At 42.8% G+C, this 16,505-nt stretch overlaps 1 protein-coding gene across 1 annotated transcript in view; it reads left to right on the plus strand.

The window, feature by feature from the left end:
- Ush2a (usherin) overlaps window positions 1–16,505 on the plus strand; it is a 663,496-nt gene that overhangs the window by 511,097 nt on the left and 135,894 nt on the right. Inside the window, 2 exon segments of the mRNA XM_075987373.1 lie at window positions 1,231–1,470; window positions 1,876–2,072. Of these exon segments, the coding sequence (XP_075843488.1) occupies window positions 1,231–1,470; window positions 1,876–2,072 (437 nt within the window).

Raw genomic sequence — 16,505 nt, forward strand, 5'->3', positions numbered from 1 at the left:
GCCCACACTTAAAAACCAGAAATCAGTGAGCCTGCCATGCAAATGAGAGATCTCAATACTCGAGCGGATGTCTTGGTAAGGGATAATAAATAATACAGTAAGTTTGAGGTCAGCCTGAGCTATAAAATACTATCCTTAATAAAAAATAAATAAATAAAAAGACAGTTACGACAGAATGCAGGTGATAGAATCTAGAATATTTGGTGTCAAGCTATATAGAATATGCAGCTGGATACAGCCTGCGGCCCCTGTCCATAGCCACCCCTGGAATTGCTATGGCTGTGCCCCAACACTAAATTAGAAGTTACTTAAAGCGTTATGAGCTTTCTGGCATGTTATTTTTTCAACTTGATTCTGTGGTTCTTAAGCATAAACTTTGTAGATGACAGTGTCACGTTCCAATGTCAAAAGACTGGACACCCAGAAAAGAGGGAAGTAAGGCGTTGCTTGTGTTTTTAGGTATGTGGCTCCAGCTGTAGGTAGCTGGTGTTGCTATGGTGCAAGCAGAAACAAAAATGCTAAAATGATAGGATTATCTCCAAGTTGCTCCAAACTGTTTCAAGAGCAGGATGGTGGCAGCAGGTATCATTCGCCATTTTAAATGAAAACAAAACATCTAATTGGATGCCGGACCAGGAGATGGGCTTGCTTGAAAAATCTGAGAAACTAAAGCAAGGGGTTAAGGTGGGATCATCAAGGACCCAGAGAGAAAAGAAACAGAGCACCCCTGGTGATGACTGATGGGGAAGAAAGAAAACCCCCCAGAGGAGACGGAGAAGAAACAAAGAATGAAGGGGGAAATTAATCAAGTGTCAGTTCTCAGGAGCCAACTTCGCGGAAGCAGCCTGGGAGACACCCCAGCAGACAGAATGGCTCTATCGCTATTCATCCGGTTTAAACTTCCCAAGAGTGGGCTCTGCACACCGTCACAGAAACCACACAGCACACAGAGCCCCACTGATAACTGAGCCTGCCGCCATGCCGCAGATGGCAGCTGATTGGCCTAATCAAAAGTTACAGTCTGAACAATTCTGGAACAATTCTCTATTTTGTGTGTAACAGGACCTGGGCCGACCAGATGCCAGAACAATTGGTTAAAACATGCAATCAGGTTTATCCTGTAGGAAAAAAACATCTTCCCAACAGTGCGTTTTCATCCAGAACCCTACTGTGACATCCCTGACTCAGTAGCTGGCTGATTTTTCTTCTCACTTGCTTCTTTTGCCGGAGTATCCGTGTACGCGGTATACAGTTGTCTTGGGAAAGGGACCGGGAAGTACGCGGTATACAGTTGTCTTGGGAAGGGGACCGGGAAGTACGCGGTATACAGTTGTCTTGGGAAGGGGACCGGGAAGTACGCAGTATGCAGTTGTCTTGGGAAGGGGACCGGGAAGTACGCGGTATGCAGTTGTCTTGGGAAGGGGACCGGGAAGTCAGCCCATTATGCTGCCTAAAGCATGTTCTATGCAGGCAAGTGCAGACCTCCATTTTGCTCCATATTTACTGATGCTTCTCTTTTCAAAATCAGGCTGTTAAAATGCAAAGACACTGATGGGCCATATGGAAGAGAGTTCTCCAGGCAGACAGTCTGCCAGGCGGGTTGGACTTGTTTAAACGGAGGGCCGCACTCTGCCTTCAAAATTGTTGTCGGACCTGTTGTGATAAATAGTAGTTGGAGACTTATGTAATGTATTCAAGGTCAGATTTCATTGTTTAAATAGGATGAGAGGGAAAGAATGGAGGGGGGGTGCTCCTTCCCCCAGCCTCTGCTAATGATATGCCACGCCAGACGGCAGGGCTCTAAAATAGAAGCGACGTTTTCATTGATCTAGATTCCTAGTGGACAATGACAATAAATTGCTGTTTAATTTCCAGGCTCGCAGGTACCACCCGAGGAATCCCTGAGAGTGTCTCACCACCAAACATCACAGCCCAGGGCCCAGAGACACTGTGCCTCAGCTGGAGTGTCCCTGAGAAAACGAAAGATGTCGTTAAGGAGAACCAGCGCTGGCTGGATGGGCGAGGGCTCATCTCCGCTGACACTGTTGACAGCAGGCAGCATACGGTCACAGGTGACAAAACGGGAAATCTACTGGAGGAGGCTGTCATTGCCGTGGGGTTGTGGGGGGAGCCCCCCAGGGGTGTGTGTTTGATATATGAGGTCACTTCGAAAGGACACGTTCTCTTGACATATGGTCAGGTCCTACTTAAACCATGCTAATCGAAGAGCCCACACTGGCAGCAATAAGCCACGGCAGCAGAGAACTTCAGAAATAATTTATATTTGGCTTTGATACGCAGTGTGTGGAGGGAGGGCTTGTGTCGGTATTAACTTTTTTTTTCCAAACAAACAGTAAGATGTGTTTTCATTCTCCAGGGATAGATTCACAGGTAATGGGGCTCGGACAGTCAAGTAAGGATTGAGAGGTGGAAAAAAAATCATGTCGGGGCTGCCAGAGAGCACCAAGGTGAACAGGGAGTTCTCGCTTGTTGACTGTTGGCTGCTTGGAACTCCTTTTCGTGATTATTTCTGTTAATGATGAGTGATCATATTATTTTGGTTATCTATAGCATTGCCATCATTTTTCCAATTGCAGCAGAGTGGTGGGTCAGCCCTCCTGGTGACCATAGAACACTTACCACGTGCAGCTTGGCTATTTCTTTTGAAGAGAAAATGCATTTCTGCCTTAGTCTTCTAACCACGTTGTTTAATCATGGGCTTCACAGCACCCAGTAGTTTAATCTTTGGTTTTGTCTTTTTTTTCCCTTCTACCTCCATCACTAGCAAATGCAGACTGCAGACAGGGACCTGACCAACCTGTTCAGCCCTGCATTGCTGGCGCTTCCACTCATCCTGAGCAGGCCAGCGGGAGCTAAGCGAATTTGGGGCAGATAGCTAAGAGATATCAAACACTATCTGAACACCAGCATGTACCTACTCAACCCCCATCTCAAACCCAAGAGGGCAGAGGTGACCCTTGGGTCTGTTTTATTGGAAAAAGTACTTCTGCAGACAAAGTCATTTCATTCATTATTGGGGTTCAGTGAGTTGCTTCAAACACACCTGGACGTTGAGGTTCTGAGAAGATGGTTTGCCAAAGGGCCACTATTTCTCCATTTCTTTCTAAGACTTCCCAAAGTGATGACCTCCTGCTGCTGGGCTCTGTGCATTCAAAGAGGATTAGTCACACAGATAACAATTTACAGGAAAGTACAGAATGTCTAGAAAGATATCCCTGGTTTTTCAGAAGTCAAAATTTATGCTACACAGTTGAAAAAGCAACTCTGTGGTATTTTGTTATTAAGTTCCATGGCTTTCTGCCTCCTAAGCACGCCCTGATTGACAGGATGGCTGGTGTTTCTCCAACAGCCCCATGAGTCCTAGGAAGACACTTAGTACATGCTTGTACACCCGCACATCTTACTCCACATCTGGAGATCATGAACTAACTTGGTGATAACATGGATTGGGAATGCTTTCTTTCGTTCAAAGGATCATACTGGTTTCTTATATCTTGTTTCACTCAAAGTAACACAAGCACAAGTAATTGATTGGTGGTTGGCTTTATGTGGCAGAACCTGGCCTTTCTTCATGACTTTCCTGTCCTAAAAAGAAGAGTTACGTTCTGACTCATTGCCTCTCACCACATGCTTGGAAATAAGGAAAGTCTGTAGCCTTCATGCTTAAAAGAGGAAGAAAACTCACCCACACAAGGTGTCCACAGTATTTACTAGCTCCATCTGTAAGAGAACCAGAAACTAACTCTCTTTCTCTTTCTCTCTCTGTCTCTGTCTCTGTCTCTCTCTCTCTCTCTGTCTCTCTGTCTCTCTGTCTCTCTCTCTCTCTCTGTGTGTGTGTGTGTGTATGTGTGTGTATGTGTTCATGTACATACTGCTACTCAGTGGTTATGGTCTTAATAATATATAAAAATTTTGCAAAAGAGATTGTGAGGGCTGGGGAGATGGCTCAGAGGGTAAAATGTATGCCTGTTGTGCGAATGTTCTAATGTGAACATTAGAAACAGCCAGTGTCTGTGGTGGCACACATATGTAATCCTATCACTGGGTGGGGGGGCAGCAGTGGAGGCAGGAGGATTCCTGGAGCTCACTGGCCAGCCATTGTAGCCAAATCAGTCAGCACCAGGTTCAGTGAGAGACCCTGTCTCAAAAAACTAAAGTGAAGAACAATCAAGGAAGACACTTGATGTTGACCTCTGACCTCCACAAGTACAGGCACTGGCAGACACCTCACACACATTCTTCCCAGACAAAAAAAAAATCTCTCAATTAATTAGCATAGTGACCTCTAAAATGCTTGTGGCAATAAAGGAGGTTGACCAGTAAAAAGACAGTCGTTAGGCCAGTGAAGGGTGCTGGGCTGGCGATACAGAGGACTTGAGTGCACATGGTAATTGAATGTGAATTAAAATTCTAAAAGTCAGCTAAAGCCACCTAAAATCATGCACCAGTTCGTACTGGCTTCACCGCAAACTGAGAGACACTCTGAAGAATGTGGTCCAGTCATATCTGCCGTCTTTGGCTTTGAAATGTTGGCCACTGTACTGGTTTGCATCAGAGACCAGCTCTGAGATGTCGGCAAAACAAATTCAATTATAATGTACAAACCCACAGGATGGACGGCCTCATTAATTATAAAATAATTGCAAAGTCCTTTCTTTAAATCCCTCTGCTCCATGATCCTTCCTTTCATTGTCATTCTTCATCAATATTGCCATGTCAACAAGGAATTTATGTGCACACATTGGTGCCAGAAGTCCTTGCATTAGCATCAACATTTTAAAGTTTTTATATATAAGTTAAACTTTCACAAAAAAAAATCATAAAGTGAAAATTCTTTTATATCATATTGATTACTTTTTGAGAATTTTCTAGATGAGTGCTATGTTTACATCATTTATACCTTACTCCCTGCCCCTCCAACTCCTCCCACATCCCCCAAACCCTCCTATATTTCTCTTTAATTATTATGGTTACATATCTATACATATGTAGACATTAATACAACTTTTTAAATTCTTTTACTGTTGCTCAGATATGTATGTGTTTGGGGCTGACCACTGTGGACTATAAAACCTGTGTGTGTGTGGAGGGGGACTGATTCCCTAGGGCCGACTGATTCTCTGTCTCTCAGCAGACATTAGTTGCCTGCAGCTCTTCACCTTGGGGTGGGGGTTGTAGGATTTCCCACATCAACACTGGTAAGTCTGTGAGTAGCCAACGGCTGTTGTCATTGTACCTGTCTTGCTTTTAGTGACAGTATTGTTTAGACTTTATAGGCGTGGAGTCTCTGTCATATGTGGAAGACACTCTCTTACAGCAGACATTCTGGTCACATGGCTCTTAGAATCTTCCAGTTCTTTTTCACAGTGTTCCCTAGCACTGGGTGTAGGGCTTGTGTTGTGGATGTATCTAATGGAGTTGTATCTAATGGAGAGTCACTTTTGACCAGTTGGGGTTTGCTGTGAGAGTCTCCAGAGTCCTTTGGCCCATCCATCTGTCATAAATGCGGTTAGAGAATCTTTCCTTTGGGCAATAGAGCCCTGAGGAGATGGGGTTCAAAGCTTTCTAAATGCAGTTTATAAGGGCCAGGAATGTGGGGCTAGGCACAAACATTTCTAAGTCAGGATCACCACAATGCGGTGTACATTCTCTGCCAGGGAACACAGGTTGTCAGCTGACCAACCAAAGACAGGACAGAAACATTTATGATGTGATGGGCGTTTCTCTGAATGAAGAAATGTTTCTCTGTTTTTCTTCATGAAGGAAAATAACAGAATTTTCTTCCTAGACTATCTCAGATGTTTGTTTAAAGGCTTCTTGAGATGCCTGAAATAAATATTTAGATTTCTCTTCATTTCCAAACCCTAGTATTCCCTAAGCATCAGAGCCCTAATGAAGCTGCAGCACTAGGCTTTCCGGAGGCTGGAGGAGCTCAGTCCGGGCATGGCAAGAGGGACCAACAGCACCTTGCCGCAGCCATGCAGTCTCCATGCTTACTTTTAATTACCTCAAAGCCTCGGAAACATGATCCCATAAATGCTTTGTGGGAATAGTGGCAACGGCCCTCATCACTCGAAACCCATAAATTGCTTATAATCCTCTAAAGATGTTTTTTTAAAAAATCATTAAGTAATTGAAGACAGGAAGTCCTCAGTTAATTATTTAGAGGTGTTATCAATGCCTTAAGTAAACTGGAGCATTGTCTGCTATCTCCCCACACCAGGCCCCGTGAGACCCAGGAGAGAGCAGCTCCCTTCGGCTCATATTCACTAATGCAAACAGCACATGGTAGCTTGTCAATAGAGTCCTCCCCTGATCACTTATGGCTAAGTTCGTCTACTATTCCATCCTACACACAACATTTGGATGGCAGAATGGTAGTGTCTTGGGGATAGAGAGGAAGGTGGAAGGGCTATCTCAGTGACTGACTCCACTGAGCACAGTGAATGAATGAATCACCTCCTCTTCAGCAGCAGGTCTGGTGAAGCCTGTGTGTCTCTTAACTCGGGGTAAACTGTTGCCAAATGAATTACTTGTGGGCTGTTCATCATTGCCTTGCAGTCAGAAGGCACATTCAGGCGTCGATTTGCCTTCTCTCTTCCGCTTCAAGGTTATTGAAAGCCCTTTCTGCTAGGTAACACAAACCCTAACAATTCTGTTTACAACAGAAAGTAGAATAGTAACATTATGCTGATGCCAGTATTATCCACATTACTTTTGAAAATGAGAAAACGTATTTTGAACATCAGGATGACAAAATGTGGAAAAAATCCTTGTGAAGGGTTTCCCTTCAGATGACTCCACTGTGTGGTGACAAGTTATCTTTATTATCGTGATAGCTATAACATTTTATTGAGCTGGGAGATGGCTCAGTGGGTAAAGTGCTTGCCTTACAAGCATAAGGACCTGAGTTTGAATCCCCAGAGCCCACGTAAACCTGCACATGGTAGCATGTATCTGTAATCCCAGGACTCCTAGAGCACTATGGGAGATGGAGACATGCGAATCCTGGGAAACTCCAGGCCAGCTAGAACATCAAGAGAGAACATCAAGAGAGCCTGCCTCAAACAGGGTGAAAGGTGGAGTGATACCTGAGATTGTTCTTTGACCTCACCTATGTACTGATGCAACACACATACATACACGGTGGGGGTCAAATATATAACATTTTTCTTATTAGTAGGGAATTTTTTTAAGGGCAGAGAAGATGGTTTTCTGTTACCTGTTTGTCTTGTATTCATAGTCATTCATCTTTTTTCATGTGTGTAGCCTAAGCTGCATTTAAAATTGCCACATAACCAAGGAAAGAGCTTGGACTTGTGATTGTCCTGCCCCACCTCCCCAGTGCTGGGATGATAAATGTGCCCCACCATGCCAAGCAAATACTCAAGAGCTGCATGCACGGCCCCCCACAATGTTTCTTGAATAAGTAAATATTGAACTGAACACCATAACGCATAAAAGCTTATACCTGTCTTGATTGTAGATAAAAGCCCCACTGTCAAGAGCCAAGAGCATCTACATCTAAGGCACGGTAGTTTACATAGTCTACAAGTCCTATTACAAAGTGAAAAATCTTACTGAGAATTTAAACACAGTAAGAGCAGAAGAATAAGCAAAGTGCAGACTCGGAAGCTTGGGTCCCTGAGCAAATCCTCCCCATCTACCGCCAGTAGGTATCTAGTGAGACAGACCAACAGGCTACCTGTTTTATTGACATGGAGTCAAAGAAATCCTGGACGGTGACTACATCCTCAGAGCCGCCAGCAGCCCACCATCTTGCAGTCATGTGTAGTCCCATGGTTGTATTTCTCCATGTGCTGTGCAACCATTTATCAGTGAGTGTTGATAATAAATGTGTGAAATTAGTGTGAAAATAAACATGAAGATTGACTTCATTCCCAGTTTTCCAAAGCTGAGGAAAGCTTACTTAGTAAGCTTTAAAAAAAATAATAACATAGCATCAACCATTCATTTTCCCCTTTCTTTTAAGCCTGCTGGTGACTGTAGAATTAAGCTCAAAGAACCATAGTCAAGACCTGTCTAGATGCTAATGTCTAAGGAATACAGCACTTCTCCCAGGTATTCCAAGGTCCACTACCTAAATGATCACTAATTCACTATGTTTTGTCTCAGTGGCTCTAGCGAGCCCTTGTTCTCTCTGCTGTCCATGTTTTTGTGTCTGAACATAGAAAAACCTGAGATCCTGTTACCATATATAAAGACAGATATCTGGGGATACAGCTGAGTTATGCAGCCATGAACAGCAGGCTAGAAACCCTAGGATCAATCCTTAGTACCAGAAAGCATAAATAAACCAACTATACATGCTGTGATCACCCAACTAATATATACATTACACAATGTTTATGGCACAGTAAACAGTATTGTCTCACTCCCTGTCTACTTAGACAGCATTTCATTGTGGTGTGAACCTTTCAAACTCCTTCAAGATTTTTTTATTGCTTGTTTTTTTATTTTTGTTCTTGAGAAAGTATCTTTCTGTGTAACCCTGGCTAGCTAGAAACTGACTTTGTAGACCAGATCAGGCCGGCCTCAAACTCAGAGATCTGACTGCTTTTACTTCCTTAGTGCTGGGGTCAAACATGTGAGTCACCATACCCGACTAAGCTTTTCTGAGATGTTGGTGGTGGTCATTGTTGATGTTACCTGAAGTCTGTCTATGCTAGAACTCCTCCTAAGTCAGCTGATCACCATGGATGAACCTTTAGAGTGGTATCCCACGTCAAGCTATTTGGAAACTCCTTAGAAAATAAGAGATACCGTTACAGCATCATTAGCTGGGTGCTTTAGAGTAGCGCTTTCTCTCTCAAGACATAATGAACAAAAATGCCTTTTCCTCACAGTATATCTGGAGATTAAAGACCAAAAGCCAGCTGTTCGTTCTAGAGCGTATCACAGATGTAACTGACATCGACATGGGTTTTCTTTGCCAAATCATATTTTTATGAACCATCAGTGGGTTTTTTTTTCAGTCCTTTTTTTGATGCATATTACTCTTGAAAGTAATGCGAGTTGGAAGTGTGATTATAATGAGTTTGGTTATACGATGCCCCTTTCCTTTCAAAGAGAACATGATTCCCTGTAGGGAAATTCATGGAATTATTCGGCCCAGTCATCTTTGCTATTCTGAGCTGTTACATGCCTGCTTTGTCTCCCTGCACTTGCCTTTCTCTGCTCGGCGATGCTATTTCTTACTCTTCTCATTCAATATTGGTTACTTGAATGATGTTTTCTTTTCTGCCTCTTCTCTCTGACTCCAGGATTAAGTTACAGTCAGAATGGTTCCTTTGAGACGTCTCTTTAGTTCCCTCTTCTCATCCTGGCCAATTCACGAGTAGTTTTCAATTGGTGTGCCCTTTTCACTGCCAGTTGCTAATATTTCACATCTATATCTCAGTTTAAGGACTACCAATAGGGGCTCACCGCAAATGACAGCAAATCCTACTGAAATGTGTAGATTTTATTGAGTTCTACTGAGTCATTGATAGGAAAGGTCACTGGGTACATGTAAATCACCCATGCCTGGTGGAAGCTTAGGCTCTATTGTGGGCTATTTAAACAGCCCTCTTAATTGTTCAAAGAATACAGGATCCCAAACTTACTAAAGATGATACATTTAGATGGTATCTTCTTTTGATTTGTCTCTAGCTAAACTTGGCAGTTAGCCCCTCACAACTGCCACTTCAGGTGGGAAAACCGAGGCACCTGGAGGACAAACACCTCAACTCTGGCTGTGGTTAATAGGCTGGTAACTGTGAGAACCCGAATGGTCAGCCTGGAGTCTCTGGGCTTCTTACAACTAGGTGCTCTGGCCAGTGCGTGTGACTTGTGATAATGCCCAAATGAAAAGATGGAGATATAGCCCCCAGCTTGGGGGTTTGTATTACTGAAGCATTCTCAGGAATTTGAGCTACCTAAGTCATCATCCTCCTTATAAGACAGGGGTGTTTGACTCAATTGCTTCAGTCTACCTTACTCAATCCAGATGTTCAAGGTGTAATGTTAGCCTTACCCTTTCTGAGATTCCTCCACCTCTCTGTGGTTAGTACACTATCTGTGAAATGAGCAGACAATGGCGGGCATTAAGGGGGCTCTGATTCTGTTGCTCGCCGTGGGCCCACAGAAAAGAGTAGGCTTAATAAACACTTGTGTTTAAAAAAAAATAAATAAACACTTGTGTTTCAGTGATGCCATTTGCAGCTTCTATTGTTTGTGTTTATGTGTGTGCATGTATGTGGGCATACCCATGGCTTAAGATGTATGTGGAAACCAGAGGATACCCCTTAGGAGTTGGCTCTCTCCCTCAACCACGGGTCCTGGCAATCAACTCTGGTCATCAGGCTTGGCAGTAAACACCTTCACCAGCCTCCACTGGCACTAGTCATATAATTTTATAACAAATTCCCTTGAATATAATTGCAAACCCTCTAACGTTTATGTCTGATGTAAAGGTCGGTCCAAAGAGAAGGAAAAGCGGAGGAATCTCTGGACACAACACTGAGTTCTGCTTCTTCTCTTCTGTTTGAACTCCATCCAGTCAGCATGTCTTTCAACCGAGGAGCAGCTAAAATGCATACAACTCTAGTTAGCAACTGAAGTAGTATTTCTAAAGGGGCTGTTGCAGATTTTCTGCCATCCGTCTGTCTTTGTGGTGGCATTTCATCATCAAAGGGAGAGGCCATCACTGGTGGACTTGAATTCCTCTAACTGTGGGCTTTCTGTGATGCAAGAACTTAGTATCTGGCAATGGAGCTTGGGCTAGCCCCGGCTCTATTCTGAGTAGCTCCTTCACTTCGTGCTTTGAACTTCAGCTTTACTATGAAGCAAGAAGAACAACTCCTGTGTGGAGAAATATCCAGAGTAAAACTCTTCATACACATGGGAGACCATCTATCCATGCTGTTAAATCTCTCCTCCATGAGTTCCTAACGCTGTCTTGCATGAAGACAAATCACACAGGAGGAGGGAATAATGTCTGCTATGGTGCCCACGTGTAACATATGTGGTCTCACATAGAACATACCCCCATATGTAGATAAATAACACCAGTCATTTCTAAAACTAGTGTTTGTTCAGCCACTCAAGCAAACCCACTTAACAAGTGGACATTTTGCCAGCTCCGAAAAGTGAAGCTCTGTGTGCTGACTTTAGGCGTGATTCATTCCAGGGTACCAAATGACATTATCAGGATGTTGAAGGTCTTTATTTCTAAGCTCAGCTCTCTTCTAAACCTCCACATAGGGAGAAGGGAAGTTCCAACTGCTGACACAGAAGTCATCGCCCAAAACCTGACTTTTTATTTACTTGCATGATGCCACACACTCAATTCTGAGCTGCAAACAAGGAAGGAGAGTATGGCACTCTCTCGGTGCCTAGGTAGCTCTTCTCTCTACTCCTCAGTTCACGTGGGGTCGACTCAAAACAAAGCATAAATCCTGATGATGCACAAGAGGCTCTTTTATATAAGAAAAACCAGGTGTTTTCTGTAAGAAAAACCTCTAGAATGGACTCTGTGAAGTTGTGTGCCGTCCTGGCAGTTATCCGTTGAAACAAGCTTATGTGTTTCTTCCATTTAATTCACACAATCCCTTATGCATGCTCACACTTCAAGGGTAGACCCAAGCTATTGAGAACAAACTGCCCAGGAATCAGACAGACTGAGACCACTACCCTCTCGAGTTTCTCCTGTGACCCTGACCTCCATCCTACCTTTTCTGGTCCTTCAGTCTTTCATTCACTCATTGGGGACTCATGTCTGCAATCGGTTCAGTTACTTGGCTTTAAACCTTGAAGTCAGGCATGGTAATACATGTTTTTAGTTCCAGGACTCAGAAGGCAGAGGCAGATGGATCTCTGTGAGTTCAAGACGAGCCTGGTCTACAGAGTGAGTTCCAGGACATCCAGGGCAGGACAGAAAAACCCAAATAATAATAATAATAATAATAATAATAATAATAATAATAATAAAAAATAACAAACCTTGAAAACCTACAAATATCACAAGACCCTAATTATGAGTACCAAATCTTAGTACTATTATTTTATTTTGTTTTGTTTTCATGTGTAATGTTTTATGTAATAATAACTTGTAGTGTGATATTTCAGTGCTTGCCTAGAGTATGCACTGATTACATCTGTCCTCTTTTGTCCACCATACTATGTTTTCAACTTCACATAATGACATTTGAGTCAGGAAAACTGTTTTTATTATTTATGTATACAAGAGGGAACATGCATATACATACATAGGTATGTATATTCCTATACCTGGCTTATTCTACATAACAAAATGTTTTCTAGTTCCATCTATTTTGGTTTTAAATACCAGAGTTTATTCTTCTTTGTGTCTGAGTAATGTTCCATTGTATTAGATAAACGTTTTCTTTATCCATTCTCTCACTGATGGGCATATAAACTGATCCTGTGTCTTGACCACTTTAAAGACTGCAATAAATATCCAAGCACAGCTGGATCTTCCACATACTGAGTCATGAAGAAGGTTGTTTCCTAATTTCCTGAGAAATCGCCACACTGACATTCAAAGGGGCTATACCAGCTTGCATTCCCACCAGCAATCCAGAAGTGTTCCCTTTTCCCCACAATTTCTCCAGCATAAGTTGTCATCAGTGTTTTTGATCTTGGCCATTCTTACAGATGTAAGATGGAATCTCAAAGTCATTTTGATTGGCATTTCTCTGATGACTAAGGATGTTGAGCATTTCCTTAAGTGACTTTCAGCCATTTTAGATTCTTCTATTGACAATTCTCTGTTTAGGTCTATACCCCATTTTTATTGGATTATTTGTTCTTTTGATGACCAATTTCTTGAATTCTTTGTATATTTTGGAGATCAGCCCTCTGTCTGATGTGGAGTTGCTTACCACTATTTTTCTTTCTTCCTTTCTTTCTTTCTTTCTTTCTTCCTTTCTTTCTTTCTTTTTTTTTTTTGATGCAAAAGCAAGGTTTATTCCAAAACTCAGTACGAGTCTAGGCATGGAACTCATCCAGCACACTCAATGCAGTAAGGGTGTGAGGAGCTCCCTTCCAGAGATTACAGGACTTTTTTTTATAGACTACTTTTTCATTTTTTACAATTGCCATTCTGACTACAGTATTATGCTGAAACAATATGCTGGAGTTTTATGCTGGAGTATTATTCTGGAACATTATGCTGGAGTATTATGTTAGAGTACTATCATGAAGAGACAGCTTGGAATGGGAGAAAGAAAGCTTTCTGTGCTGTGCTGCAGCTTTCTAGTCTAACAAGGCACGAGGCTCTGCCTGCCCACTGTTGGCTTTTGTTTCCTTGCTTTGGGGTTATAGCCAAAGCACCATCATCTACACCAACATGCTGAAATTCCTCCCCTAGATTTTCTGTAGGAGCTTCTGAGTGTGGGGGTCTCACATTTTAGGTCTTTGATCTCTGCCATAGATGTTGTGCATACAAGCTTAGACATACAGAGGAGGAGGGACTCTCAACTGAGGAATTACCTCCATCAGATTGGCGTGTGGTCAGGTCTCTGGAGTTTTTCTTGATTGTTGATTGATGGGAGTGTTGGAATGCTCAGACTTCTGTATGTGGAGCCTATTCCTGGCAGGTTGTGCCTGGGCTGTCTAAGAAAGGTAGCCAAGTGAGCAACAGGGAGTAAGCAAGAAAGCAGCATTCCTCCATGGTCTCTGCTTCAGTTCCTGCCTTCAGGCTCCTGACTGAGTTTTTTCTCAGGCTTCTTTTGATGGTAGACTCTAACCTGAAAGACATAATAAACCCTTTCTGCCCAAGTAACTTCTGGTCATCACAGCAACAAAAAACCAACTAGAACAATCTGTTTGAAATTGATTTGTCTCCAGGATAAGACATTGGAGTCAAATTTTAACACCCCAAATATCCCTGTTTTTCCATTAATGTTAATAATTATTAATAACATTGGTTTATAGGGCCATTTTGTGGACTTAATGTATCAGCAAGAAATAACAGTTTCTTTTCCGTAGCCACGGATTTTCTTCCTAACCTCTGTGTTACAAATATCCTGTTCCTCTCATCAAATTTGGCACACCTCTCTGAAGACGTATTTTCTCTTCTAATTCTAAAAATGTCCTTAGCACCTGCTGCTCATCTGAAACCAAAGAGCCAGAACACAAGAGGACAAAAGGAAGTGGGGTTATAATTTTTTGTTGTTGTTGGAGAATTTTCTGGAAAAATAGTCTTGAAAGATAGACTTCCACAAATAGCTTGTTACTTTTTAAAAAGATTTGTTTTATTTTTAAGTGTGTGTGTGTGTGTGTGTGTGTGTGTGTTGGTGCTTGGAGGTTCTCAGTGATGTCAGAGATATCTGATCCCCTGGGAGCTGGAGCAGGCCATTCACCGTCGATGCTAGGACTCAAACTAGAACAGCAGCAGGTACTCTTAACTTTTGATTCTTCCCTCCAGCCCTACATATGTCCTCACTTGCATCTAAAAAAAATGTAGAAAACTTTACTACTCACAAATTACATTGATAAAATTATTATTTAACAAACAGTTTAAAAACAAAGGAGAATTAAAAAAAAAAAGCAAAATAGACACTGTGGGCAGAAATGCCTGTGGACCAGCCTGCCATTGCGACCTCTGGCTTCCGTTCTTGGGTGGCCCTTTCCGTTTTCTCTGGGTTCTTGTGTTTTATTAGCTTAGCGGTTTCCTGTAAGCTTCCATCAGAGCTGTATGGCTTGGGAATGGTTTAGATATTTAGTCATATTCCTGATCTAAAAATCAGGTAAATAGGAAAATTATGTAAATCCTCCCTGGCAACCAAATGGAAGATTAGAATCAAATAAGTACTTGCATCTTATCGCTAAGTCCATAAGGAAACAGAAAAGACCCTGTGGCTGGATGTCAAGCAGATCCAGGTGCCTTGGGTCCCTGCTTCCTCAGAGACCCCCAAACCGGCTCTCCAGTCCTGAGTGAATCCCATGGCTGCCACCTCCATTCATTTAGCACCACTGTGTGTCATCGCTGTTGGCAGGAAACACTGAAAGGCAAAACAGGGTCCTGACTCTTTCGGCAATTGAGCCATAGCAAAAAAGGCAAGAAAAAGACACCTAGTGCTCCAGAGATACAGAAGGCTGTACAAGGAGAGAATTATTTCCGGAGATAAAAGGGACTGGTGTATTGTTTAGAGTAGTTGAAATCTATTTTTAAAAAAAATGTAGACCTCAAGCAATCTACATGAAGTGACGGGATAACATGGGAACAAATCTGGAGGAAGAACCATGCCATCAAAAGCATAAAATGTGTCAAAATGCAGCAGGAAGCTTGTGGAAAACATGCATAATACCACAGAGTGGGTTCTGTAAATTAGCTTAACGATCTGATGGTTGACAAAGCACAGGTCTTCTTTATTTTTCTGAGAATGCTTGGGTATTGGCTTCCCTCGAGAATCCAGGAAAGACCTTGTAAGCGTCAGTCCACCTCTTGTTGAACGCCGCGAGCCTTAACGTTACTCCTGCTGATATAAAGCACTACCTGCCATCCCATTTGGTCTTCTCATATAAGCTACATGCTATAGTGATTCCCCATTTTACAGATCAGTAGACCAAGGCAAAAAGAAGCTAGGCAGCTTGGCCAAGGTCATCAGCCACAGAGCAGTGACATATAACCACGGACAACTTCTGTCATAAATAGATCAAGTCATTCTTTGTTCCCTCTGAGGCCCTCCTGGGGAATTACTGAGCCATATTCTTTTATAAATGCAGAAGAAGTAAATAAATGCTTTGCCCTCATTGAAATATCCTCCGTCTGTGTGTAAAGACAAAAGCCGGCGTCTGACAGAAAAGAACAATGGCAGTCTATGAATACACCTGGTAAAAGGGGGCAGGGTTGGCTTTTTATTTTCCTAAAAGTTGTAGCTGGTTGTTAATAAGAACGGAATATGGCTTGAGCCTAGACAATGATGCATCTAACCTTCCTGTAAAGTGTTCTCTGTCTCTCTTCTCTTGAGGGGCAGTCGCGGGAGCTAGGGTGGTTAGTCTTGAGAAGAAAACACTCGGCGATTTGATAACTGTCTACAAATATTTAACGAACAAGCAATGTGGAAAGGAAATTGGATTGGTTCTACGGGTCCCCAAGGGTGGAAGTGACAGGAATGGCTCACTATGATATAAAGAAGGACTTTCAAACAAAACGAGGAGGAACCCTGGTGTTCTTCAAGATGGAACGGGCTATTCGGGATGTGGAATGTTCTGGTGCCAAAAAATGGAACAGTTTTAAATGGCATCTTGTATGGGGATCTGAGAAGGAGGAATTGATTGTGTGGGGCTCTGGGTTCCCGCCTGGCCTGTGTGGGGCTGTGGGTTCCCGCCTGGCCTGTGTGGGGCTGTGGGTTCTGCCCTGTGTGGGGCTCTGGGTTCCCATCTGGCCTGTGTGGGCCTGTGAGTTCCTGTCTGGCCTGTGTGGAGCTGTGGGTTCTGCCCTGTGAGGGGCTCTG

This window comes from Microtus pennsylvanicus, chromosome 10 (genome assembly GCF_037038515.1).
Source record: "Microtus pennsylvanicus isolate mMicPen1 chromosome 10, mMicPen1.hap1, whole genome shotgun sequence".
Classification (NCBI taxonomy): domain Eukaryota; kingdom Metazoa; phylum Chordata; class Mammalia; order Rodentia; family Cricetidae; genus Microtus; species Microtus pennsylvanicus.